General features: G+C 45.3%; 6 protein-coding genes across 7 annotated transcripts; 3 read left to right on the top strand and 3 right to left on the bottom strand.

The window, feature by feature from the left end:
• The first annotated feature begins 706 nt into the window (after positions 1–706).
• LOC9652219 (probable cytosolic oligopeptidase A) lies at positions 707–3085 on the top strand. Its single transcript, XM_024671180.1, has 10 exons — positions 707–778; positions 823–966; positions 1022–1252; positions 1308–1398; positions 1465–1580; positions 1629–1742; positions 1803–2054; positions 2484–2646; positions 2732–2751; positions 2942–3085. Exons 1-10 carry the CDS (start codon positions 707–709, stop codon positions 3083–3085), a joined length of 1347 nt encoding a protein of 448 aa, XP_024526948.1.
• Positions 3032–4892, bottom strand: LOC9652697 (probable protein phosphatase 2C 57). Its single transcript, XM_002966080.2, has 4 exons — positions 4550–4892; positions 4083–4259; positions 3800–4011; positions 3032–3679 (listed from the first exon to the last, which is right to left on the bottom strand). The coding sequence occupies exons 1-4, from the start codon at positions 4724–4726 to the stop codon at positions 3106–3108; spliced, it is 1140 nt and encodes a 379-aa protein (XP_002966126.2). The 5' UTR covers positions 4727–4892; the 3' UTR covers positions 3032–3105.
• Positions 4893–5324: 432 nt separating this feature from the next.
• Positions 5325–9495, top strand: LOC9652696 (respiratory burst oxidase homolog protein F). 2 transcript variants are annotated; one of them, XM_024671093.1, is made up of 13 exons: positions 5326–5990; positions 6447–6606; positions 6659–6707; positions 6848–6961; positions 7044–7466; positions 7523–7909; positions 7963–8058; positions 8126–8241; positions 8318–8494; positions 8562–8883; positions 8941–9069; positions 9145–9223; positions 9270–9495. In XM_024671093.1, the coding sequence occupies exons 1-13, from the start codon at positions 5510–5512 to the stop codon at positions 9377–9379; spliced, it is 2643 nt and encodes an 880-aa protein (XP_024526861.1). In that variant the 5' UTR covers positions 5326–5509; the 3' UTR covers positions 9380–9495. The 2 variants fall into 2 exon arrangements, with proteins under 2 accessions (XP_024526860.1, XP_024526861.1); XM_024671092.1 differs by having other exon boundaries at positions 5325–5990; positions 8562–9069.
• A 392-nt stretch (positions 9496–9887) lies between these two features.
• LOC9652218 (WAT1-related protein At3g18200) lies at positions 9888–16868 on the top strand. The gene is made up of 2 exons (XM_024671178.1): positions 9888–11102; positions 16647–16868. The coding sequence occupies exons 1-2, from the start codon at positions 9888–9890 to the stop codon at positions 16866–16868; spliced, it is 1437 nt and encodes a 478-aa protein (XP_024526946.1).
• A 1461-nt stretch (positions 16869–18329) lies between these two features.
• LOC9652695 (1,2-dihydroxy-3-keto-5-methylthiopentene dioxygenase 3) lies at positions 18330–20132 on the bottom strand. The gene is made up of 7 exons (XM_002966079.2): positions 20081–20132; positions 19211–20015; positions 19053–19147; positions 18857–18971; positions 18640–18764; positions 18516–18586; positions 18330–18463 (listed from the first exon to the last, which is right to left on the bottom strand). The coding sequence occupies exons 2-7, from the start codon at positions 19302–19304 to the stop codon at positions 18430–18432; spliced, it is 534 nt and encodes a 177-aa protein (XP_002966125.1). The 5' UTR covers positions 19305–20015; positions 20081–20132; the 3' UTR covers positions 18330–18429.
• A 49-nt stretch (positions 20133–20181) lies between these two features.
• Positions 20182–21422, bottom strand: LOC112345151. Its single transcript, XM_024671334.1, has 6 exons — positions 21247–21422; positions 21122–21189; positions 20923–21064; positions 20756–20869; positions 20480–20704; positions 20182–20422 (listed from the first exon to the last, which is right to left on the bottom strand). The coding sequence occupies exons 1-6, from the start codon at positions 21397–21399 to the stop codon at positions 20249–20251; spliced, it is 876 nt and encodes a 291-aa protein (XP_024527102.1). The 5' UTR covers positions 21400–21422; the 3' UTR covers positions 20182–20248.
• Between the last annotated feature and the right edge of the window lie 3965 nt (positions 21423–25387).

The raw sequence follows: 25387 nt of genomic DNA, 5'->3' as shown, positions 1-25387 counted from the left end.
TTTTAGCCACTGCCATCTCGATTGGGAATTCCAGGTATTTCTTGAGTTTTCCAGGTTATCGGTGCCTCCTGATTTCTTGAATCTCTCTCTCCACTCTTCTAGCCACTCATCTCTTTTAAAAGTCCTTCTCCAAAATGGAGTGCCGTGACCCATTCGAGGCATGAGTAAAAAGTTCCTTAAGTTGTCATCTTTTTAGTTTAGACGAGAAAAGATGGAATTTGTGCGCGTTCCTGGATCGAAGCTGCCACGCTTTGACATAGAGCTTGAGCGAATAATTCCTACATTTCCACAACTATTCCAGCAATTGGTATGCAATTTCTTTTTCTCTTCACTTAGGCATCTAAGATCTAATTAACTGCTAGGAAGAAGAGCTAGTAGCTCTAGAAGCATGCAACGAGCATTCATGGGAGTCTCTAGCTATTCCTTTGGAGTGGATTATGGATACACTGATTGTTAGCTGCAGCGTTGTGAACCATCTTCAACATATGAAGGATTCGAAAAACCTTCGAGGTGCAATACAAGAAATTGAGGTATCTACTTTCAGGCACAAAAAATTGTTAATAATGGTTTCTTATAGGCTCGAAGGAAAGATTTTGATCTCAAACTTGCCCAGAGCAAACCTCTCTTCGATAGCTTCAAGGCACTTCAGGAAGACCCGAACTTCCAAAATTCCAGCGATGCTCAGAAAAGGACTGTGGAAAGCTACATGAAAAAGGTAATTATAAGTGGTGTTCATTTGGAAGATGGACAAAAGAAGCTCTTCAACCAGTATGAGAAGGTATTCTTTGCATTTGTTATGTATTTGTATAATACTTTTTCCAGGAACTAGTGGAGCTGACTAGAAAATTCAGTGACAATATCCTCGATTCCATTAGAAAATATGGCAAACTAGTTACTAGTGTGGAAGAAGTTGAGGGATTGCCGGCAACATCTCTGGCACTTGCAGCAAAAGCAGCAGCTTCAGAGGTAATTGAAGCTATGATAATAATCACACAATTCTTTCATAATTGATCATTTTCAGGGCTATGAAGTTGCATCACCCGAGCTTGGGCCTTGGCTATTTAAGATCGATAAATCTAGTTATTTTCGAGTGATGAAACATCTGAAGAACAGGAAAGCCCGAGAGGAGTTATATTTGGCTTATAGAAACAAAGCTTCTACTGGGGAGTTCAACAACACTCCTGTCTTGACACGAATCTTAGAACTCCGAAATTTGAAAGCCAAACTTCTTGGTTACAAGAACTATGCCGAGGTGGTATAAGTGTTTCTTTGATATTTTATTAGTCTTATGATTATTCCTCTTCTAGATTAGTATGCTTTTGAAAATGGCAACACTTGATAAAGCCAACGAGTTGCTAGAAAGCCTTCGAAGCGGGGCATGGGATGGTGCTTTGCGAGGTAAAAGTTTTGAAAACCTCTAGTTTCTTTTGGATGGTATAAAATCTTACTCCATTATTGTTTCAGAACTAGAGGCTTTGAAGGCTCTAGCAGCGTCCAATGGTGAGAATTATGAGCTCATGCCTTGGGATCTTCCATACTGGATGGAAAGGCTACGAGAAGCCAGGCTTGACATGAGCGAGGTGATGAAAACCTCTACCAAGTCTACTTTTAACTTTTCGAATTTGCAGGAAGAGTTCAGGCCATTCTTTGCATTCCCTCATGTGTTGGAAGGCTTGTTTTTGCTGGCAAAAAGACTCTTTTCAATAGAGATTGATGCTGCAGACAACCTCGTGGCAACATCCGTAAGTGTTTAGCTTACGTGCACTTGAACGTCTTGAATGAGTTGTATGTTTTCTTCGTAGATTTGGCACGATGACGTGAGGTTTTTCAGAGTGAAAGATATGGATACCAAGGAAACGCTTGCCTACTTTTACATAGATCCATACTCAAGGCCTCTGGAGAAGAGAGGAGGTGCTTTTGTTAGCAGCTTTGTGGCAAAGAGAAGCCGAGCTCTTGCACCAGAGGGTTGTGACATCCGACTCCCAGCTTGTATCATCGTTTGTAATCAGACGCCGCCTCTCGGAGACAACCCAAGCTTGATGACATTTGACGAGGTATATATTACATTTTATAGCCATTGATATTTGATTTCATGGTTGTGTGTCCAGTTGAAAACACTGTTTCACGAGTTTGGCCACGCTTTGCAACACATGCTTACGACGCAAGAGGTGATATTCGTTTCAGGTATGCAAAATGTAGAACAAGATGCTGTAGAGCTCCCCTCGCAATTCATGGAGAACTGGTGCTACGATAAGTAAGAATAGTATATGTTTACCAATTTAGAAGGATTATATAATAAATTTCCATTGCAGGGACACACTGTCAAGCTTTGCCAAGCATTACAAAACAGGCGAGCTACTTCCAGAGTCGCTGTTTCAAAAGATCAAATCATCTAGAACACTGAGAGCTATAGACATGTTAAACCAGGTATGCTTGCTTTACATTTTTCCTTTTTCTGATGTTTCATTGTTGAGGTGTACCAGGTTTTACTTGCCGCAGTGGATCTAAAGCTCCACTCTAACTTTGAGCCTAATGGTTTGACAACGAAAATTCACGAAGTGTATAGCGAACTATCACTGAAAACTCAGATTCCACCGTGCATGCCTGGAGAACAATACCTTTGCAGCTTCTCACATATTTCTACTGGTATGTATATCGGCGATGCCTTCTGAAGATATATAATTTTCACTTGAAGCTGATGCTTTCTATTAATTTATAGGTAATTATGCAGCTGGATACTATGGTTATAAGGTGGCTCTAAAATTATTTCAGAAAAAAAAAGGTCTTCCATAATGTTTTTCTATCTTGCAGTGGGCTGAAGTCTTGTCTGCCGATGTTTTCAATGCATTTGAAGAAGCTATGCTCAAGGATGAAAAGGTACCAAAGAAGAAACTATACCATATAGTTTTGAAGATTTGGTTCTGACATTTAATTCCTGTAGGCTGTGAAGGAGGTGGGGATGCGTTTCCGCAATACAATCTTGGCACTCGGAGGTGGAATGGCGGCTCTAGATGTTTTCAAAGCATTCCGGGGCAGAGAACCATCTGTTGATCCTTTACTTCGGCAATATGGACTTAGGAAATAGTGACGAGTCTATAGACAATATTACAAGCTATTGAGAAGTTCCTGGAGGTTACGAAGGCCTTCGTTGGAAATAGTTCTCACGGGAGGCTTGATGATCCGAAGGCTGGGTGGCGGATCCCTGCGGAAGCACACGGTCACCACCGTGAGATTGTCCGAGGTGTCCCGCTTGAGAGCCTCGACGATCAAGTCCTTGGAGCACTTCTCCGGATCGTTGTGCTGCTGGAGCCTCCTGCGGGCAAAGCTGACGGCGTCCTGGCTCGAGAATGCGTCCCAGAGACCATCACAGCCGATGATGAGAAACTCGTCGTCCTCGGTGAGCTCGGCCTGCCGCATCTCTGGCTCGCCGCTCAGAAGCCCGCTGGAGGAGCCACCATCGTCGTCGTCGGCTTTGAGCCCTTCGAGGTGCCAGTCGCCCAGAGCTCTGGCCACTGAGAGCTGTCCATTGAGGTAGCCATCGTCGACAAAGCCTCCCAGTGACTCAATGCGAGATTTTTCCTCCACACACGACGGCTTGTGGTCTCTTGACATTGGCACAGCTCTGCCGCGTCTACAGAGAACTGCACGACAATCTCCTACATTAGCCACTAACAAGGTCCTGCAAATAGTGTAGAAAACACAAACACGACGTCACTGGAAGAGCTCCAAGGAGAAGATGGTAAAAAAGAAGATAAAAAAAACAAGCAGCAGGATATGTTTTAAATGAATTTTAGAATACCTCCCAAAGATGAGCACGGTGAGAGCAGTGGTCCCGGATGCAAGCTCGCTATCAATCTGGCAGGCCTGAGCGAAGGCTCTGTCGGTCCGCAAAAATGCTCGCTTCACTGCCTCCTCCAGTGCCGCGGGAAACGCCGTGTCTTCCACGATGAACTTGAGAAGGTTTTCTCTCACGAACTGCGCGGCATCTTTTCCAAGATGGCCATCAAACACCTGCAAGTAGACTTCTTTCTCGCTTTGCAGAATATAAAAGAGCGAGACAAAACGCTTAGAAGAGAGCGTACCCCGTAGAAGGAACCAGTGCTCTCGCCAATGACAAGCTCACCGAGATGCTTGACAAGATCGTCGATTCGGACGTGGGCATCTTCCATGTGATTGCGGAGCCCAATGTCGGCCCAGCCACCCGAGCGAATAAACGGGAGGAATTCCTCCACGAGAGCTTCAGTGATCTTCTTGTCCACCTAAAAAGAGTGGAAGAAAAAACACACATCACCAAACAAGTGACTACCTACACGCAAAAAAGTAGACTAACACGCACGGGCAGATGAAAAGCTCCACCCGGGACCAAAAAAATCTAGGCACGAATGGGAAGAAAGCAAAGCAATCGTACACACAAAAAAAAGAAGAAAATTTCACAAAGCAGGCAAAGCAAATCGTACACAAAAAAGAAAAATCCAATCACAGCTTTAGCAGCGAGAAAGAAGAGAACCATCCAAGATAGAAAAAATTTCTAGCGAGACAAGAGACGTACCAGGGAAGGAGTGGAGAAGCCTGGATTGGAAACAACCTCTTCTTGGTCAGGAGAGGCAACAACGCCGGCATCATCCACCGAGAGAGTGCTTCCATTGGAAATCGACTTGGAAGTCGAAGTGCCAGCCCTGCATTCTCCATCTAAAACTCCGACCGTGGGTGAGATACCAGCTGCCATCGCTGCCGCTGCTGCTTGGCATGTAGCTGTGCTGCGCGGGACAAAATACCTCGTCGGGAGGGGGGAGATTCCGGGCGCCGCCGCCGCCGCCGCCGCTGCTGCTGCTGTGGTGAGCGATCGATCGATGCGCGTGGCCGCGAGGATTGCCAGAGGGAAACCGAGGCGGCGTGAGCAATCGTACCTGGAAATGCCGCGCGCCACACAAAAAGAAAAGAAAAAAGAGGAGAAAGAGAAAGGACTAGCCCTAAAGTGCCGGGAATCCAACGGCCGGGATCTAGGCAAGCATATGCTGAAAACGATTCGCATCTTTTGAATGGACACGTTTTTCAAATTTGATGGACGATGTCCTCCACTGGATGGCAGCTTCTTCGTAAAATCAATCTTTTTTGCGTGGCGGCCACTATGATATTTTTGTGGAAATGTTGAATTGAGTCTCTACACCACTGGGGGATAATCGACACGCAAAAAGCACTACCATACCTTATCTTCCAAAAACAAAGATACTTTATAGCATAAAAATCAAAAAGAAATATTTTAGTAATAAAAATGTCCACGAATTTTTTTGTGAGTGGGCGACCACATGTGCTACTATTATACGTGCAGCTTTTCGGCTATGGCCGCCGGCAAGAGTTTCCTTGCTAGCTTCGTTGCCTGGTCAAAACATCACGCGAGACGCGATTTCCATTTACTCCAGCGCGGCCCAAGGTCTATCACCATATAACAAATGCGCCACAGAGTGGCTAGAGAGCAGAGAAGGAAGAGCGAGCAAGCATCCATCGCTCGATGGTGAAAGAGGATCACATAACGGTCGAGATGAGGAACTTGTCTGGCGCTGGCGCCAGATCCAGGGGTACGTCGCGAACGAGCTCCGCAAACACGGGCACCGGCGGCGAGGTTCTCGTGGAGCTCCAGATCGAGACGGCCGACAGCGACGACTCGCTGCTAGAGATCAACAGCCTAAACAGCAGCTCCGACCATAGCGCCAAGAGGATCACGTCCTCCAAGTGGAAGCAATTCTCCCAGGAGCTCAAGAAGCTCTCGTTCAGCCGGAGTGGTACCAACAAGGGGCCGCCGGCGGCGGCGGGCGGGGCTAGGCTCCCGCGCACCAAATCCTCCGCCGAGACCGCCATCAGGGGGCTTCGATTCATCAGCAAGGCCACCGAGAAGGCCGACCGGGAGCAGCTATGGCAGGATGTGGCGACGCGGTTCGACTCCCTGGCCGTGGATGGATTCCTCTCGCGCGCCGATTTTGGAGCTTGCATTGGTGAGTTTTCTTGTTCTTGGCCTCGTTTGATCTTGTTGGGTTTGGATCGCTCCTTCTCTCGATCCGAGGCCTGGGCTGGCGATCGGATCACGTGGGTCGGATCATCCCGACACGATCTGTCGTGGGTTCCACCGGTCTCGTGCTCGTTTTGCTCGAGCTCCTCGATTTCCTGGCTTGCCGCTGCGATTTCTCGCTGCTGGGGACGTGGGTCTCGCTGGTTCGTGATTCCCAGGGGATTGCTCTGGTGACTCCGTGATGGGTCCGCCGCATTTCTCGATCTTGGAATGGTTTCTCGCTCCTATCATTGTCCGCATTGGTTGCGATGCCACTGCATGTGATGACTGTCGAAAGTCTGCAGCACTACAGTGGCCGCATTGTGTGCGTTTTTTGCTTGACCTTTTCTCACGATCGATCTGTCGGAATCAAATCTCAGCCTCTTTTGTCTTGGATCTACAGGTATGAAAGATTCAAAGGAGTTTGCGGGACAGTTGTTCGATTGCCTAGCCCGCAAAATGGACGTGAACCGGCTCAAAATCGATAAAGACCAGGCTCGCGAGTTTTGGTTCTGGATCTCCGACCCGAGCTTCGATTCCAGGCTCGAAATCTTCTTCGACATGTACGTAAAAATCTCAATTTTCCTGTTCTTTCAACTCAACGGTTTTGCACAGGTGCGACAAAAATTCCGACGGAAGGATTACGGAAGAAGAAGTGAAAGAGGCAAGCTTTCTTCCATTCTTTTGTTTCACTATTGCTTTTCTACGACGACGCTGACTAACGAAAAAATTTCTATTCTTTTGTTCCACTATTGCTTGCTACGACGACGCTGACTAACGATCGCGAAAAATTTCTTTGTCCAGGTCATTAAAATAAGCGCGAGTGAGAACAAGCTCTCGAAACTCAAGGAGCAAGCCGACGAGTACGCGGCGCTGATCATGGAAGAATTAGACCCGGACAATCTGGGTTATGTCGAGGTTTGCCATCCATCTTTGACTCTCGTTAAGCTCACGACCAAATCACTCGCTCACTCTAGACTTTGTGTCACTTTCTTGGCAGCTATGGCAGCTTGAAACTCTCCTACGTGGTGAGATTGTCGGTGCCTCGCAGCGATACTCCACACAAAACGTAAGCCAGATGCTAAGTCAAGCACTGGTTCCACCACACAGACGGGACCGCTTGCACGAGATCAAGTCCAAGACCAAGTATTTCCTGGCCGAGAACTGGAAGAGGATTTGGGTGCTGGCGCTGTGGATCGCTGCGTGCGTCGGGCTTTTCACCTGGAAGTTCGTCCAGTACCGGAACAAGGCCGCGTTTGATGTCATGGGATATTGTCTGTGCATCGCCAAAGGTGCCGCCGAGACTCTCAAGCTCAACATGGCTTTGATTTTGTTTCCAATGTGTCGGAACTTTCTCACGTACTTGAGATCGACTTGGCTCAACCAGGTCGTGCCTTTCAACGACAATATCAACTTTCACAAGGTAAAGTTCTAGCTAGCTGTTTTCCTGATGTTTACACGTTTTCTCCCTTCGAGCAGACTATAGCGGCTGGAATCGTCGTGGGTGTTCTTCTCCACGGAGGAATGCATATAACTTGCGATATCCCGAGGCTTGTGAGCTACGACGAGGAGGAATTCATCGCGAAGATCGGGCGTGGATTCAACTATAGGCAGCCAACTTACTGGGAGGTTGTCAAGGGCGTGGAGGGAGTGACGGGGATTGTCATGGTGGTTCTCATGGCCATAGCTTTCACACTCGCAACTCACAAGTTTCGGCGAAATCTCGTCAAGTTCCCGTGGCCTTTCCACCGGATGACGGGATTCAACACGTTTTGGTACACACATCACCTCTTCATCATCGTCTACGTGCTCCTCATCATCCACGGCATCTTCCTCTACCTGACTTACAAATGGCAGCAAAAAACTGTAAGATCTTCTTGCTCCAAGTTCACGTTCTTACTTTTTTCTTTCAAACACAGACTTGGATGTATGTTGCGATACCTGTCCTTCTCTATGCGTTTGAAAGGATTCGCAGGGTTTTCAAGTCTACGGTTTATCCGGTGAAAGTCGTAAAGGTAGAACTTCACCACCGTTGTTTGCATGGAGATTGAAAATCTGGTTCCTTTTTGTCAAACTCTTCAGGTGGCTATCTACTCTGGCAACGTCATGGCTTTGTACATGACCAAGCCTCCAAACTTTCGGTACAAGAGTGGAATGTACATGGTCTTGAACTGTCCAGCAGTCTCTCCATTTGAGTGGTGAGCTTCTTTCACATTTTTTTCCCATTTTTTTTATAATGATTCTCAAGAACTTGTCTATGTGATCGTGTTACAGGCATCCATTCTCAATCACTTCCGCTCCAGGCGACGAGTATCTCAGCGTTCACATCAGAACTCTCGGTGACTGGACGGCAGAACTTAAGAACGTGTTCTCGCAAATTTGCGAACCATCCGCTGGTGGCAAGAGTGGATTGCTGCGTGCCGAGGCATGGAACTCCGGGGAGAGCTCAAAGTAAGCCATCTTTACTTTTCCTTTAGAGAGAGCCGCAAGGACTAATCTATGATCCAATCCTTCGCAGCTTTCCAAAGCTCTTCATCGATGGGCCTTACGGAGCTCCATCGCAGGACTACACCTCCTACGACATTCTCCTTCTCGTCGGCCTGGGCATTGGAGCCACTCCCTTCATCAGTGTTCTCAAAGACATGCTCAACAACATGAAGAAGAACGAGACGAGCGCCGACGTGAGGATCCCAATGCCCAGCCCTAGAAGAAGTCCAGGGAACTCCACGGTCCCCGGCTGGACTCCCACGAACGCTTACTTCTACTGGGTTACACGAGAGCAAGGATCTTTCGACTGGTTCAAAGGTGTCATGAACGAAGTTGCCGAGATTGACTCCAAGGTTGGAAGTTTTCGTATGATGTTTCCATTCTTACACGTTCTTACGATGCTTTCTCAGGCTGTTATCGAGCTACATAACTATTTGACGAGTGTTTACGAAGAGGGCGATGTTCGATCGGCCCTGATTACGATGGTGCAAAGTCTACAGCATGCACGGAATGGTGTCGATATTATTTCGGGAACTCGGGTACTTTTCTAGCCTCTTTCCTTGAATTTCTTCGTGTTTCTAGTTCTCTTATATGTGTTCTTCATCTTTGGCCAGGTTAAGACTCACTTTGCCCGTCCAAACTGGAGAAAGGTTCTGTCGAGGCTGGAGAAGCTGCACAGAGGCGCGAGAATTGGTATGTTTGTGAGCTTTTCTTTGCTAAAACGTGACAAAATTTTCAGGTGTGTTTTACTGTGGAGCCCCGGCTCTTGGCAAGGAATTGGATGCGCTATGCAAGGAATACAGCCACCATAACATCACCAAGTTTGACTTTCAAAAGGAAAACTTTTAGAACGTAAAGGAAACCGAGATTCTATTGGTTGCAAGTGTATATAAAGCATACCAGATTCTTTTTTGTAGCGATGCCAATCCGAGTACATAATTTACGAGATTTAAAGAGCTCATGCATGCGTGCCAAGCTTGTATATGTTGTTCCAGGTTTGCCTTTGATTTTAGTCGGGCCAGGTGGTTTTGTTTCTTTGTTTTTGCCTTGATAGGCATTTACAAGCTCGGAATTTCTCCAGATCAGATCTTTCATAGCTTAACGACATATCGCATATACGTGTAAGTTTTATGTGCTCGTTTTAAGTCAACAAGTTTCTACATCCCTTGATCTCACCTCAGAAATGTCAACTTTGCCATACCTTTTACTCGACCAGATTACCTTTTTCTTTAGTTATTCCTTTTCAGAATTATGTTGGGGATTTATTAAACCAAACTTTACTGGACCTTTTTATTTTGCATATAAAAGCCCTAGAGATCTTGAAGGATTTTCATAGCTCCTCTCCCTTTGTTGGATAATGGCTGTGTTTTCTACAACACCACAAGAGTTACGCATAGACATCAACGATCAAAGGAGTATGAATAACGATAATTCTTCTCTACAAAATTGTGCTGGAAAGTTGAGGCTCTATCTCTCACTTGGCGCAACACAAGCTCTCTTTGCTGGATTCGAAGTTTTGAGCCGAGTAGCTCTCGACCAAGGCGTGGGAAAGACGGCGTTCACGTTTTACAGGAATTGTCTCGCCACCATCGTGTTGGGAATCTCTGGAATCATCTTCGAGCGCAAGAACTGGAGGAAGCTCACTTTCAAGGAGGTTTTCTACTTCTTTTTCCTAGGGTTCTTGGGGGTGACGATGAACCAGCTTTGTTACCTGGTCGGCCTGGGTTTGACGTCGGTCATGGTTACATCTGCCATCCGCAACTGCATCCCTATAATGACGTTTGTTCTTGCGTGTTTCTTCAAGCTGGAAAAGGTTGACTTGAGACAAAGGCATGGCATCGCCAAGCTCTCGGGAGCGCTGATCGGTCTTGTTGGTTCAATCATCTTGTCGATCTACAAAGGTCCCGTGGTTCTTGAGGGCAAATTCGCAGTCTTCCACACCAAGGATGATCAAGGCTCGTCGGCGATCGTCTCCAACATTGTGGAGAGCCATGTACTCCACCTCTTCACTGGCGAGCTCCACTATAAGATGGTTTCATGGCATCTGGGAGCAATCTTTCTCCTCCTATCGGGCCTCTCTTTTGCGCTCTTTCTCATCCTCCAGGCTCCAGTACTCAAATCTTTCCCAGCTCCAGTAACTTTCGCTTCCATGTCGTGCCTCTCGAGTGTGATCCAGCTCCCGGTTGTTGGAGCGGCGTTTGAGCCACAGTGGAGCTTGTGGACGAACATCAAACTCGGGGAAGCTCTGAGCATCGTCTACGCAGGAGTAATTGGATCGGGGATTGTATCAGGGATTCAATCGTGGGCGGTGAAAGAAGGAGGCCCGGTGGTAGTGGCAGCGTATCAACCACTGGAAACTATTATCACGGCGTGTCTAAGCTATTTTTTCTTGAAGGAAAGCTTGCGATTGGGAACTCTGGTGGGAGGGCTCACGATTATCTTCGGCTTATACTTGCTCATATGGGGGCAGAGAAAGGAACGCGAGGCAAATGAGGAGGTTACGAGGAAAGCCACAGAGATTACTCTAGTTCTACAGCCTAGTCGGCGAGCTAGCTTTATCAAACCAGCTCAGGTATTTGATGTTGAGCAACGAGGCATTTAAAGCTGAATGAAAGAGCTTTATTGTTGTAAACTAAGTATAATGCAAAGAAAACTAGGAACTTCTCTCAGTGTTCATTTGTTTTTCTTCAAGGACGTTTGTCAAATTTGCTTAGCTGGACTTGTCTGGGAGAAAAGTCTAGTGAAGAACGAAATATCAGGGTTTTGTTTCTAACCGGGCAACTGGAAGATCGCGTGGTCAGAGATTTAGATTCATATCACAGCTCTCTTTCACATTGTCCCTTTTAAATTATGCTTCAAAGAATGATTATACTGTGTTGGTTGACCCACTTAAACGAGCTTGCCAAAGAAACTGGGCATGGGGTATTGGAGGAGCAGCTCTTTCAGACTTAGTAATAGGATTATAAGCTTCGCTTTGTCCCACATAAAAGCGATGACTCCTTCAAATAGAGTGTTAAGTGGCTGGCCTCCAGTTCACAATCCCAGAACTGATCACTCCAGCATGCTATTAAACTTCCATGTTCCCCACGGCAGAAAATTAATGGAAGTCTTGAGATCTGAAGCCTAAAGTGAAAGAGATGAACTAAAGCAACAAAGAAGTATTGCCTTATCCAACCCCAAGACTTTGTTTGATCCGGTCAATGATGTTTGCTTCCTTTGGAATAAAGGATCCACGTTGGGCAATGTATAAAGAGAGGCAGTTGCAGGGGTGAGATTAGTGGCATGAGTTAAATGTGCTTGTGAGCCCCAGGTACCTCCCAATGGGCCACTGGCCTCTACCACTTGCAAGTGTCCATTAAATTTCATCTTGTGAGGGCCAAGTGTACAGCTATGATGTTGTATTCTAATGTTAGTATAGTGGGATTTTGGTAGATGTTGGATTGGTTTCAATCCGAACTATTCACTTCTATATATAAACTAGGGTTTTTGGGCTAATTGATATACATATTTTCTATATTCTCTTTCCATATTCTAAGCACTCACATTGGTAGAGGTGAGGGGCAATTTTGGTTTAAATTTAGTTTGTGTATTATCTAGATCTAACTTTTTCCACTTCCTTTCTTTTGTTCTTTCCTTTCAGGATTTTGGTTTAGATATAGCTTTTTGCATTGTCTAGATCTAGCATTTCCTTTTAACTTTTTGTCATTTCTTTTTTTGCTCTTTCTTTTTTCGTTCGTCTTCATGGCAGATCAGCAATCTCCTCCTTTGCCTCTGAAATAGCAGTTGGTACAATTGCTTGATGCTATGTGTTTGCAATTGAACAATCAAACTCAGTTGATGGTGGTGTTCACGGCATGTGGTACAACTCCTTCTACTCTTGGTGCCAATCCTTACGTTCGGCCGGAGTTTTTTCATGGGAATCTTGGGGATGATGTGTACCATTGGTTTGATCACTTCACAGTGATTGCCACATATCGTTCTTGGAATGATGCTCGATGTTTGCGTGAGTTTCCCACGTGTCTCCAAAGGACGGCATTGCAATGGTACAATGGTTTGAGCACAACCACTCGTGGGGATTGGAGTGTTCTCCTGGACATCTTCAAACGCTCCTTTGGACGCCAATGACCGTGATAATGCCTTCCAACAATTGCATTATCTTCGTCAAAGGTCATATGAGTCGGTGATGCAATTTGGTGTTTGTTTCCGAAGTCTTTTACTTCGTGCGGAGCCAAATATGTCGGAGCAGATCAAGCTAGAAATGTTGTGGCTAGCACTTCATCAAGATTTTATCGAACTTGTGCATGCACTTGCTCCCGCCACCCTTGATGATGCTCTTCGTTTGGCACAACGTTATGAGACATCGCATCTTTTACTTCTCACAGCACGTCCTTCAACTCCACTTCCTATAAGTGATGGTCCTGTTCCAATGGAGGTTGATGTTGCTGCTGCTCGAGTCCAAGGACAAAGGCGAGGACGTGGTCATGGCCGTGATGTTCACTATTGGGCATGTAATGAAGTTGGTCATACTTATTGGCGTTGTTGGCATTTTCCGGATTGGCAACCTCCATTTCCTAGGTGGAGATTTTGGCATCAGCAATGTCCCGTTAATGCTGTTGTAGTGGAAGGTTTGGACACTGAGATGCATTTGGGAAACACGAAGTCGCATGAGTAATTGAGGGACCTTGCGCAAATAAGTCAATGACCCTTCCATCTTTCTTTCGGGAGTATCATCAAGGGGTTCATTTGGCACCGATTCATTTAGTTTTTACTTTCCAAGCTCGTTTTTATAACAAGAGGTCTCCTATTATTCTCTCCATGTTGGTTGATACAGATTTGAATCTTCTATTGCTCGACCTGTTGCCACACGTTGCCATCTATACTTGCGTTATGTGGTAGAACCAATTTTCATTCTTTATGGCAACGGCCGTACACATGCATATGCATGAGATGAGGCGGACTTGGTTGTGCGTGTGGGTGATTTCGAGCTTGAGTTGCAATCATTGCGGGTGGTGTCGAGTCAAACTTTTGACTTCATTCTTGGTATGGATTTGTTTTAGCGCAATCATGCCAAGTGTGACTTTGAAGCTTCTCCCCCTTGTCTCATACTTCCTTATGTTTCATTAATTCCTCTCACTTTTATACCTTTTCGTCCCTTTACTTCTACCTCTACTTCCATTACTTTTGTCTCCCCATTATTTCCTTCTATGTTTTTGTCTTGTTCCACTCTTCCCTTTTCCAATCCCTCCAACAGTCTTTGTGTTGCAATGGTTGATCGGTTCATGAAGGAGTATGCCGATCTCTTTGACTTTGACCTATCATCTAAGGCTAAGATTGCCACATGTTATCCGATTCCAACTGGGGATGCTCGTCCAATCAAGGTTCCTATTCATTATCGGTCACCTAAAAAAGATTAAGATTTTAAATGCAAATGTCAAGAAGATATTAGAAAAGGGTGTTATTTGAAAGTCACAGAATCCTTGAGCATGTGAACCTCATCTGGTGACGAAGCTTGATGGGAGTATTCGTTTTTGCATCGACTATCATCCATTAAATGAAGTGACGATCCCAGATATGTACCCTCTTTCTGACATTGCTAATCTCTTGGATTGTCTGGGGCGAAGTTGTTAGTTCACCAAATCTTGTTGTTGGGTACTAGTAACTACCAATGGCCGAAAAAGATATTCCTAAGACTACTTTTCGTATACTATTTGGTTTGTATAAGTTCTTAGTGATGCTGTTTGATTTGAACAATGCTCTAGCAACTTTCTAGTGGATGATGGACGAGGTTCTTTGTGATATGCCGGAGGTGACGGCTGATTTCATTGATGATATCTTGATCCACTCGGAGGGGACGTGGGAGGAGCACGTTCGTGATGTTTGTAAAGTGTTGGATCAGCTACATAATGTTGGTTTAAAGCTGAACTAGTCGAAGTGCGTGTTTGGGTCCAAGGACACAACTTATCTTGGGTACCGTATTTCTCATGAGGGTTTGTAAGTTGATCCTGACAAACTTGTGGCTGTTCTAAAGTTCCCTACTCTGAAGTGTGTGAATGATGTGCAACACTTCTTGGGCAAGGTGCAGTATCTTGGTCGTTTTGTGGATCATCTTTCTGATCACACTGCACCGTTGCGAGTGTTGCTGAAGTCATCAACGTCATCTTTCATCTGGTCTCCAGATTGTGAGCGGGTGTTCGTGGATCTCAAAGAGCTATTGACGACTCCTTTAGTTTTGGCATTTCCTAACTACACTCGACCTTTTATTTTGCGCGTGGATGCTTCTGACATTGGTCTTGAAGGTGTGTTGATGCAAGAGAGCTCGAGTGTGCCTGGCCAGCACCATCCCATTGCATATATAAGCCGTACATTACAACTAGCGGAGATGAACTACTTCATGACAAAGAAAGAGTGTTTAGCAGCAATTTGGGGTTTCGAGAAACTTCATGTATATCTATATGGTTCTCAGACGTTACTTGAAGGTAACCATGCTGTTACTTCATTATTAAAGCGGAAGAACCTGGTTGGTCGTACTGCTCAGTGGGCTTTGAAGCTTCAGATATATGATTTTGATGTTGTTCATCGCCCAGGGAGTTCTATGGTTGATGCTGATGGCCTTTCTTGAGCTCCTCTTCCTTCTCCACTCCCTTCTCATGTTTCTGATGAGCCTATTGTTCCAACATCTGTGGATTTTTTAGACGAGGATTCTGTGCCATCAACAGTTGTTGTACTTGATGTTTAGTGTCCACAAGGCGCAGAGGAAGATTTACCTTCTCTTGATGAGGTTCGCGAAGCTCAAAAGATTGAGTCGTGGATTCGAAGGCTTCGAGATGGGTTTGAGAATTCTACATCATTTGCTGATGACTTGCCTTTTCGGCATTTACATTCTCAATATCGCCTTGAAAATGGCCTTCTTTATTTTGTGAGGACAGATCTTGATGATCATTTACGGTTAGTTGTGCCTTCTGTCTTTATTCCACTGTTTCTTCATGCCTACCATGATTCTCCTATTCTAGGTGGGCATATAAAACATCGTCGTGTTGAGCATTCTTCCATTTGTCCAAGCAGAGTCTATTGAACACTTAGGCCGCACACAAGTGGGACAACAACGGTGTTACAACTCCCATCATCGTCCATTTACAAAGTACAAAGTGGATGATTTGGTGTTAGTTCATTTTCCCCATCTTACAGTACGTGGTTTATCTAAGGGGCTCTTTGCACAGTGGAAAGGATTGTATCGGGTGTTGCGGCAAGTTAGACCACAAGTTTATGAAGTTTGGCATGACATCCAATAGATCGATCCTCCAGAGATTGTGCATGTGTAGCAGTTGAAACACTTCATACAAAGGGATCAAGAGCAGTTAATACCATCTATAGATCCATCGATGCCTCCTCCTGACGTTCCTCTAGATCCCAGCCCATCTACAAGAGAACTCTAATGGTCTTCCATTATTCTGAGAGGAGGGAATGATGTGAGGGCCAAGTGTACGGCTACAATGTTGTATACTAATATTAGTGTAGTGGAATTTTGGTAGCTGTTGGATTGGTTTCAATCCAGACCACTCACTCTTATATATAAGCTAGGGTTTTTAAGCTAATTGATATGCACATTTTCTATATTCCCTTTCCATATTCCAAGCACTCACAATCTTAAAACCAAAACTTTATTTATATATATATATATATATATATATATATAGATTTCACCTATGATGATCTTTAACAAACATTCTCAAGATGAATCCAGTAGAGATGGTGATCTTTTCTTGCAATATATCTGGCACACTTTTTGGGAAGAAAAGATCAGTCTTGATCAACACAAGTAGAAATCGCAGTTTCACACGATAAATGCATCTGTTTTCGTCGAGAGCAGTAGCCTAAATGAACACATAGAAGCTCAGTTTCCCTGTTTTCCTTGTGCTTGCTGTTTGGATGGCAAACGAGAGCACTTTCTTTAGGAGAGGCCAGGAGAATCATTATTTCGACCTAGATCAAGAAAGCGATCAGCTCACGAATCCGTCACGAGAGAAAAAAGAAATCCAAGCAGCTTTATAGTTTACTTTTAGGCTAGGGAAAGTTCCAAAGGGCCACGGGGGCGTGCTCATTCAAGCACTCTGCACAGCGATTTGTTTCCCCGCGGATATACATCAGCCACTATTTGCATGAGGGGATTTTAAAATTGGCGCGCAAATGGTTTGTGAACAACGGGCATTTGGAGGACGTGGGGGATCCAGATGATGGCGGCCTACGCAAGGTGGCGGAGGCGAGCGAGATCTTCAACTGGATGGCGGAGCTTGATGTTCATGACGAGGCCAACGAGATGCTCCAGAGCTCACAGTGCTAGCACCTTTGCTCAGGAAAGGAGTTGTTCGATTCCATGCCCAGCAAGCATAGGCAGCGCATCTTGCACTGATGCCGACGAGACGTGGGTGGCAATGATCAGGGGATCTGGACTAGCCCGCGGCCCGGTCATGCCCTGTTGACTCTTTGGCTGCACCACATGCCGGAGCGTGGAATGAGGCCACAAACGCAGTGTGATTCTGGACGTTGTAATTTGTGGCAGTAGGGCTCACGTACGCGCAACTAATTTAAGATGGACTGGTCATGGGTATGGCAATAGATCATGTCGATCGGAAAACAATCCCAAGAAATCAGACATATCGATCGCTCGACTGAAAACAAATCCCAAGAAGTCAGACGGAAGCTTTCTCATACACCGCTCGGCCCTCTCAATGTTAAGACGCCATCACTCTTGATCAATTATCTATGAATGCTTTACAAGGTCCCTGTTTTTCGCTTGGATACCATGGTAAGAACCTCTGATCTTGACAGTGAAATCACTGATGCAATGAGAGAAAAAAAACAGTTCAAGACAGTCTACTTCAATTGTTCTGACGATGATTTACTAGGTAAGCTTTTGTGGGAGAAGCTCAAATTCGGCTGCTTGATTGGAAGCTCAGTTCATGCAGTTTGGATTCATTGCGACCCGATACACTAGAAACGGTTGGGAATCCATGAATCACGCTACTGCTTATCTCCTTGTCATGGATGCCTCTTGCCTCATGATCTATTTATTTGCAATTATGGTTCCGTATGTCGGCCCCATACATTCGGGGTTGGGAGTATGTTCACCACTGGATTTACTGTATGCACTGCTCATAGAGAACTTCATCGTCTCAAATTGTGAGTTCGTTCACTTCTATTAGTTGACTTTGTTCAAAGAATGCCACCCTCGTGGAGGCTTGGAGTTTATTGCCTGAATCTGGGTGTCTGTTGTAAGTGTTGCTTTATGGTTGGTGGTCAGGCATCACAAACCTCTTCCAGAAAATCGGTAGGTCTGGTGTTTCTCCAAAGTGCTCTAAATGCCATTACATACTTGATTTTCTTAGATTTTAATAACGAAAAATTATATCGTCTAACGTGATTAATCATTTACAAATATCTCTTTGTGGCATGGATTTATATTCCCAACTGACCACGTAGAAGCAAGTCTCGTTGAAATTTTCAATGTAGATGTGAGAACTGATCATGTTAATGTCAGGAGTGACAAGTTAAGAACAAGCAGAGTAGGTACTGTTCTGTATGCCCGTCAGGACAAGTCCAAACCACAAGTGGATTTCCCTCATTGATCCTGTGAAAGATTGACCTTGTGTAGGCCTAGAGAGCCCCCTTTTTTGTTCTAGCAAGTCCACCACCTACACCAGATGCCGCAACTGGGCTTTCACCGTAAATGCCAGACCTGATTCATTTCTCTATCATGTGAAGGCATTTTGGCCAGGATCTAAGTGAGCGTTTTGACATAGCCTTCAAAAGAAACACTATACATATATCTTTATTCTTATTATAATTTAATAAGAAATACAAAGCCAAGTAGAAATGCACGTAGTCATTGATTTATAAACACTTCACTGCGGTGCAAACAAGCTAATGTATTGTTTCCTGGCACCAGCAAACGGCCTTTAGATAACCGAGTATGATACGAATATGTTACCTGACTGGGTGCTCGTCCTGTGGCCTGTTGTAAGGCGTCCAAACTGGTTCTCCCACAAAGAGACGCATTGCCTGCTCGAAACCGAAGCATCAGAAGATAAATTCGTGTGCGATCTCAATGCCACCTTGATGTAATTGCTGTTATCCAGAGTGAAGCGATGGTAGCTTCCAGCAGGAAGCACGATCATGTCTCCCTTCTTCACCCAAATACGAATCCACCGATCGCCCAAGTCTCTCACATCGAAGTAGCCTGCGTTTGCCAAACGTTACTTACATCAAGCTGTTCTTCTCACTTACTACTATCGCTTTTGGTATAAATGGAAAACCGAGTTTGCTAGTTACCGCTTCCATCGAGGCAGTAGCGGATCTCCTCGTCCAGATGGATGTGCTCCTCGAAGAAGCTCCTGATCTTTTGCTCGTAGTTTGGCAGCTTCTCCGGACTCACGGTGATGATATCCTTTGTGAAACAAAGAAATCAACATAAGCTTTTTTTGCAAATTACTGCAGCTTTGCTCGTCTTTTCCGATCCAAGAGCTACCTGATATGAGTATCCTCGCTTCTTTCGTATCTCCTGTAGCTTTGAATCGGTCTCGTACCGATCTGCGTCGAGATTCCAGTGCAAAACGCCCAGAGCTGCAAGGCACCAAAACGTTTCCAAGGTGAGAAGCAGAAAAACAAAGAAATCTCACAGAAAACCTGCGAGCTTCTCGTGCGAAACGAGCTGGACTGGGTTGAGGTGATGCGGCTGCCGCTGATCTTCACTCGAGTCGTCCATATACCAAGCCTCCATCTTGTCTCAGCTCTCCTGCTGCAAAAAACGAACGAGAAAAGAGAAAACTACAGGTTCTCTCTCGTCTCGTTTTCCGAGAGCAAGAGATTCTCGAGGCCGCGATCACTTCTTGAGATTGATTCTCGTTCTTCAGCTCGATGGATAGATGAAAGGACGAAGCGAGTAGGATCTTCGGAGCGGAGCTGAAGAACAAGTCAATGAGCGAGAGGAAGAAACTGAAGAACCAGACAGTCGCTCGATGGTTGATTATAAAAGAGTTGATCCTTTCTTTAAATAAGACCCGCCATCCATCGGATGGAACAAGTGTTATAAGAACGGTTTGGTTGTATAGAGCCACTGTTTTGCATACAGGCTGGAGAAGACTTTTGCGAGCGATTGCGTGGGCAAATACCAGCAGCGTTTATCTGAAAATTTAACGCAGCGCTCGACATTGGAGTTCGCACCCGGGGAATGTACGTGACATATGCCACTACGGAATCTCTCGTCGGCTTGTTTGCATATGCGTAAGTCTTTTTCTTCTTTGTCAAGAAAAAAATAAACTTCCTGCAAGTTGCAAGTGTTTCTGTCAGTGGATCAAATGGGCCAATTTGATAGCGGCGGGTATTGTTTACTACTTGCCTGGGGTCCAATGCACTGCACTCGGCAAAAGGATGGAACAGTACCCCGCTGGAAGCTTGTGCACCTTTGGCCGCATAGATTAGATGCATGAATCTGTTGACAAGCGAGAAGAGAGTCAGAAGCGATGGAGCTTTCAAGTTAAATTCGATGCCACTCACCTCGCCGATCGTCGATCCACAAGGCCATGGCTGTAGTCTCAATCATCCCTGTCTGACAAACACAAACCAAGCGCAAGTAACTTTATGCACAAATCAGTCTGTCTATATCAAGCACCTGGAGTTCAGAGCTATGTTACACGAGCGTAATTTACAAATAACGGCAGAAAGTTACCCATCGTGGTGTGAAGACGAAGGCATTCCACCGCGCCAATACCCAGACCGAGACAGTCCACTGTCTGCAAGGAACTGCATGTACGTTGCCTCGAGTTCAGCGTAAGACTTGCGTAATTCTTCCTCTTCTCGTGCTTTCCTCTGCTCTTCTGTCTCACTCTCAGCTCCCTCCTGAAAAAGACATGGCATTCAGTCTCACGTCAAGGCTTGCGTGTAAGAGGATTATACCAGCCGCTGTCCATCGCCCGGAACAGCCACTTCGGATTCTCTATCGCCGTCGAGGATCCTTTGCCAGCGATGAAGTCGTGGACGGCGTTGTACATCCCACAGCTCTTTCTCAGCTTGCGTCCTAGAGACTTCTACTTTTATTCTGTTCTGCGCTTCTTGTAGGAGTTTTCGAAAGCCAAGAAGCACAACCGGAACCAGCAAGAGTAACGGAGCCGTGAAGCTTACCTGCATAAAACAACACGTTGATATGACGACTTAGTACAAAGAAAAGCTTACGAAGTTTGGAAATCCTGACACCATCCATGGAGGAACAGGTGACCGTGGTTGTGCAACAGTGCTGATAATTTCTTCCGAGGTCGATGGTGTGTCCTGGATGACCAAAGCAGCAACCTGAAGAAAGAAGCCATAGTTCGTGGTACGTGCGAAATGAACGTTTTGTTTACCTTTTGGAACACTCTCGGTTGGACAGGCACTAGCAAGACGCGACCAGTTTGTAGCAAATCAATGTCGTCAATCTTATTTGCTAGAGCGATAGTTTGCACAGAAGTGCTGTATTGGCGGGCTATGGAAGTTAACGTTTCACCCCTGAAGAAACAATGTTAGCACAAGAGAAGAAAATTAAGAGAGCAAAAAATCCCATACTCTTGAACATTATGGCAAATGGAGAACGAGACAGGATGAGTGACGCTCCGATCGGTTGCTTCTCCGGCCTATTCGCAGAGAAAACACTCCATCACTAGCTATCTTGCTAGAAATTCCGCTCATACCTTGTCCGCCACGGCCGAAATCTTCCCTGCATTCTCCCGGCGCCTCCCGATCGGCACGGATATGGCCAGGGAAGGGAGCCTGGAGATCCCGCGGTCAACCGCGGTGCTAGCGCCCGCCAAGCCAGCGCCGAGATGAGCAACCCTAGCCTGCATAGCGCGAGACCGAGCTAGGGCTTTGCGTAAAAGAATTTCATCTCAAACGGCTACGTTTTGACCAAATTTGACCATTTATCTTAATTAATATAACTTCCATGTACCACCAAAACTTGCTCCTTACAAGGACTTCCATGAACATATACATACCTTTGAATGAGAAACATTGTTGTCTGTTTATAAAACTCGTGGATCCGACTTGTGGAAGCTAATTCGTTCCTCTCAAGCTCTTGTCCCTTCCATGGGAATTTCGTTCCACGCTGTTGACTAGAAGTTTTGAAAATTTTCAAGCTCGGCATAGAACTAGACCAGATTTGCGTTGACGGTCTTTCTTTCAAATTAGTCAAGGTATCAATAATCAAATAGCGGGGCTTTACTTGAATAGTGGCCGTATTCAGTGATGGTTTCTCAGATAGTCAAGTTCTACCTTTTTGACTACCTGCAAAGAAAATGCACTGTGTTTAACTCTCAGTACTCGGTTAAAAAGGTGGTCTTATGAGTAACAAGTTACGTGTTGGACGTTCATGCATCCATAACACGGCATTTGAGTTAGCATATAAAAGCCCTAGAAATCTTGAAGGATTTTCATCAAGCTCCTCTCCCTTTGTTGGATAATGGCTGTGGTTTGTACAACACCACAAGAGTTACGCATAGACATCAACGATCGAAGGAGTATGAATAACGATAATTCTTCTCTACAAAATTGTGCTGGAAAGTTGAGGCTCTATCTCTCACTTGGCACAACACAAGCTCTCTTTGCTGGATTCGAAGTTTTGAGCCGAGTAGCTCTCGACCAAGGCGTGGGAAAGACGGCGTTCACGTTTTACAGGAATTGTCTCGCCACCATCGTGTTGGGAATCTCTGGAATCATCTTCGAGCGCAAGAACTGGAGGAAGCTCACTTTCAAGGAGGTTTTCTACTTCTTTTTCCTAGGGTTCTTGGGGGTGACGATGAACCAGCTTTGTTACCTGGTCGGCCTGGGTTTGACGTCGGTCATGGTTACATCGACCATCCGCAACTGCATCCCTATAATGACGTTTGTTCTTGCGTGTTTCTTCAAGCTGGAAAAGATTGACTTGAGACAAAGGCATGGCATCGCCAAGCTCTCGGGAGCGCTGATCGGTCTTGTTGGTTCAATCATCTTGTCGATCTACAGAGGTCCCGTTGTTCTCGAGGGCAAATTCGCAGTCTTCCACACCAAGGATGATCAAGGCTCGTCGGCGATCGTCTCCAACATTGTGGAGAGCCATGTACTCTACTTCTTCACTGGCGAGGTCCACTATAAGATGGTTTCATGGCATCTGGGAGCAATCTTTCTCCTCCTATCGGGCCTCTCTTTTGCGCTCTTTCTCATCCTCCAGGCTCCAGTACTCAAATCTTTCCCAGCTCCAGTAACTTTCGCTTCCATGTCGTGCCTCTCGAGTGTGATCCAGCTCCCGGTGGTTGGAGCGGCGTTTGAGCCACAGTGGAGCTTGTGGACGAACATCAAACTCGGGGAAGCTCTGAGCATCGTCTACGCAGGAGTAATTGGATCGGGGATTGTATCAGGGATTCAATCGTGGGCGGTGAAAGAAGGAGGCCCGGTGGTAGTGGCAGCGTATCAACCACTGGAAACTATTATCACGGCGTGTCTAAGCTATTTCTTCTTGAAGGAAAGCTTGCGATTGGGAACTCTGGTGGGAGGGCTCACGATTATCTTCGGCTTATACTTGCTCATATGGGGGCAGAGAAATGAACGCGAGGCAAATGAGGAGGTTACGAGGAAAGCCATAGAGATTACTCTAGTTCTACAGCCTAGTCGGCGAGCTAGCTTTATCAAACCAGTTCAGGTATTTAATGTTGAGCAACGAGGCATTTAAAGCTGAATGAAAGAGCTTTATTATGACTTGAACGAAATATCGGAGTTTTGTTTCTAACCTCTTGCCGGGCAGCCAGAAGATCGCGTGGTCAGAGACTTAGATTGATATCACAGCTCTCTTTCACATTGTCCCTTTTAAATTATGCTTCAAAGAATGGTTATACTGTGTGGTTGACCCACTTACACGAGCTTGCCAAAGAAACTGGGCATGCGACTGGGTATTGGAAGAGCTGCTATTTCAGACTTAGTAATAGCCTGGATTATAAGTATCGCTTTGTCCCCACATAAAAGCAATGAGTCCTTCAAATAGAGTGTTAATTGGCCGACCTCCATGATCACTCCAGGTAGAAAATTAATGGAAGTCTTGAGATCTGAAGCCTGGAGTGCAAGAGATGAACTAAAGCAACGAAGAAGAGGTTTCATGATGATCTTTAACAAACATTCTCGGGATGAATCCAGTAGCGATGATGATCTTTGGCTGCAATATATCTGGCACGCTTTTTGGGAAGAAAGATCGGTCTTGATCAACACAAGTAGAAATTTGTTTGCGGTTTCACTCGATAAAAGCATTTGTTTGCATCTCAAGAGAGCAGTAGCCTAAACGAACACATAGAAGCTCGTGCTTGCTGTTTGGATGGCAAACGAGAGCACTTTCTTTAGAAGAGGCCAGGAGAATCATTATTTCGACCTAGATCGAGAAAGCCATCAGCTCACGACTCCATAGCCACGCGAGAAAAAAAGAAATGGATCCATCCAATCGAGCATTAGCTTGAGGCAATGCGGGATCTACGTGCGGCAGCGATCCTCCTCTGTTTCAGAACTTTAAATTTTGATAGCTTTCTTTTAGACCAAGATGGCACCAGTGAAAGTGAGTTCCAAAGGGCCAGGGAAATGGCATGAGGGCGTGCTCATCCAAGCAGCACGGCGATTTGTTTCGCCGCGGATATACATCAGTTTTTGCCGCCATGGTTTTTATGGAGATGCCTTGTGGAGAATTGTGTGTTTGTTCTTAAAAAGGACTAGTGTGTTCCTAGTGAGTCTCTATAATCTGATTGTCGATATAAGCCCATGCTTGTGCATCTTCAATTTATAACCTTGTGGTCGTAGGTTCGAACCCCACGGCGCATGAGGGGAATTTAAAATTGGCGCGAAAAGGTTTATTTGGAGGACGAAGTCGGCGCTGGACTGAAAACAATCCCAGGAAATCAGATCGGTGCTTGACTGAAAACAATCCGAAGGAATCAGACGGAAGCTTTCTCATACTCCGGGAACTCGGCCCTCTCAATGTTAAGACGCCACCGCTCATGATCAATTCTTTATGAATGCTTTAGAAGGTCCCTGTTTTTCGCTTGGATACCATGGTAAGAACTTCTGATCATGACAGTGAAATCACTGATGCAATGAGGAAACCAAAGCAGTTCAAGACAGTCTACTTCAATTGTTCTGATGATGATTTACCAGTGGGAGAAGCTCAAATTCGGCTGCTTGATTGGTTCAGTTCATGCAGTTTGGATTCATTGCGATCCGATATACTTGGTGTGGGAGAAATGGTTGGGATTCCATGAATCAGGCTACTGCTTATTTCCATGATCTGTTTCTTTGCAATTATAGTCCCGTATGTCGGCCCCATACATTCCGTGGTTGGGAGTATGTTCACCACTGTATTTACTGTATGCATTGCTCATATGCTACTGTAGAGAACTTCCTTCCCTTCTATTAGTTGACTTTGTTCAAAGAAAGCAGTGGAGAAACCACCCTCGTGGAGGTTTGGAGTTCATTCTCTGAATCTCCTTGTGATAGCATGGATGTCAGTTGTAGGTGTTGCTTTGTGGTTGGTGGTCAGGCATCACAAACTTCTTCCAGAAAATCGGTAAGTCTGGTGTTTCTCCAAAGTGCTATGAATGTCACTACATATTTATTGTAAATAAATGTTTTCTTTCTTTATACTTCAAATAGAATATTATGATTGCTGCAGATTTTAATAACATATTTCCGTAGAAGCAAGTCTCGTTGAAATCTTCAATGTAGATCAGAGAATTGATCATGCTAATGTCAGGGAGTGACAAGTTACAAACAAGCAGAATAGATACTGTTCTGTATGCCCGTCAGGACAACTCCAAACCACAAGTG

Source organism: Selaginella moellendorffii, unplaced genomic scaffold, assembly GCF_000143415.4.
Source record: "Selaginella moellendorffii unplaced genomic scaffold, v1.0 SELMOscaffold_7, whole genome shotgun sequence".
NCBI lineage: Eukaryota > Viridiplantae > Streptophyta > Lycopodiopsida > Selaginellales > Selaginellaceae > Selaginella > Selaginella moellendorffii.
The sequence above is the reverse complement of the archived record's forward strand: the minus strand, read 5'-3'. Positions and strand labels throughout refer to the sequence as shown.

What these genes read in the sequence shown, in the direction of transcription:
- LOC9652219 (XM_024671180.1), top strand. Translation starts at nt 707, where the DNA reads ATGAAAAAGGTAATTATAAGTGGTGTTCATTTGGAAGATGGACAAAAG. An exon ending in ACAACCTCGTGGCAACATCC is followed by an intron (nt 1,743 to 1,802) that starts GTAAGTGTTTAG and finishes TTTTCTTCGTAG; the next exon opens with ATTTGGCACGATGACGTGAG. An exon ending in CTGGATACTATGGTTATAAG is followed by an intron (nt 2,752 to 2,941) that starts GTGGCTCTAAAA and finishes TAATTCCTGTAG; the next exon opens with GCTGTGAAGGAGGTGGGGAT.
- LOC9652697 (XM_002966080.2), bottom strand. Translation starts at nt 4,726, where the DNA reads ATGGCAGCTGGTATCTCACCCACGGTCGGAGTTTTAGATGGAGAATGC. An exon ending in GCTTCTCCACTCCTTCCCTG is followed by an intron (nt 4,260 to 4,549) that starts GTACGTCTCTTG and finishes CACTCTTTTTAG; the next exon opens with GTGGACAAGAAGATCACTGA. An exon ending in ACCGTGCTCATCTTTGGGAG is followed by an intron (nt 3,680 to 3,799) that starts GTATTCTAAAAT and finishes CACTATTTGCAG; the next exon opens with GACCTTGTTAGTGGCTAATG.
- LOC9652696 (XM_024671092.1), top strand. Translation starts at nt 5,510, where the DNA reads ATGGTGAAAGAGGATCACATAACGGTCGAGATGAGGAACTTGTCTGGC. An exon ending in CGGAAGAAGAAGTGAAAGAG is followed by an intron (nt 6,708 to 6,847) that starts GCAAGCTTTCTT and finishes TTCTTTGTCCAG; the next exon opens with GTCATTAAAATAAGCGCGAG. An exon ending in ATCCGGTGAAAGTCGTAAAG is followed by an intron (nt 8,059 to 8,125) that starts GTAGAACTTCAC and finishes CAAACTCTTCAG; the next exon opens with GTGGCTATCTACTCTGGCAA.
- LOC9652218 (XM_024671178.1), top strand. Translation starts at nt 9,888, where the DNA reads ATGGCTGTGTTTTCTACAACACCACAAGAGTTACGCATAGACATCAAC. An exon ending in GCTTTATCAAACCAGCTCAG is followed by an intron (nt 11,103 to 16,646) that starts GTATTTGATGTT and finishes CACTCTGCACAG; the next exon opens with CGATTTGTTTCCCCGCGGAT.
- LOC9652695 (XM_002966079.2), bottom strand. Translation starts at nt 19,304, where the DNA reads ATGGAGGCTTGGTATATGGACGACTCGAGTGAAGATCAGCGGCAGCCG. An exon ending in TTCGCACGAGAAGCTCGCAG is followed by an intron (nt 19,148 to 19,210) that starts GTTTTCTGTGAG and finishes GGTGCCTTGCAG; the next exon opens with CTCTGGGCGTTTTGCACTGG. An exon ending in CTACTGCCTCGATGGAAGCG is followed by an intron (nt 18,765 to 18,856) that starts GTAACTAGCAAA and finishes TGGCAAACGCAG; the next exon opens with GCTACTTCGATGTGAGAGAC.
- LOC112345151 (XM_024671334.1), bottom strand. Translation starts at nt 21,399, where the DNA reads ATGCAGGCTAGGGTTGCTCATCTCGGCGCTGGCTTGGCGGGCGCTAGC. An exon ending in ATTTGCCATAATGTTCAAGA is followed by an intron (nt 21,065 to 21,121) that starts GTATGGGATTTT and finishes TTGTTTCTTCAG; the next exon opens with GGGTGAAACGTTAACTTCCA. An exon ending in TGTCAGGATTTCCAAACTTC is followed by an intron (nt 20,705 to 20,755) that starts GTAAGCTTTTCT and finishes TGTTTTATGCAG; the next exon opens with GTAAGCTTCACGGCTCCGTT.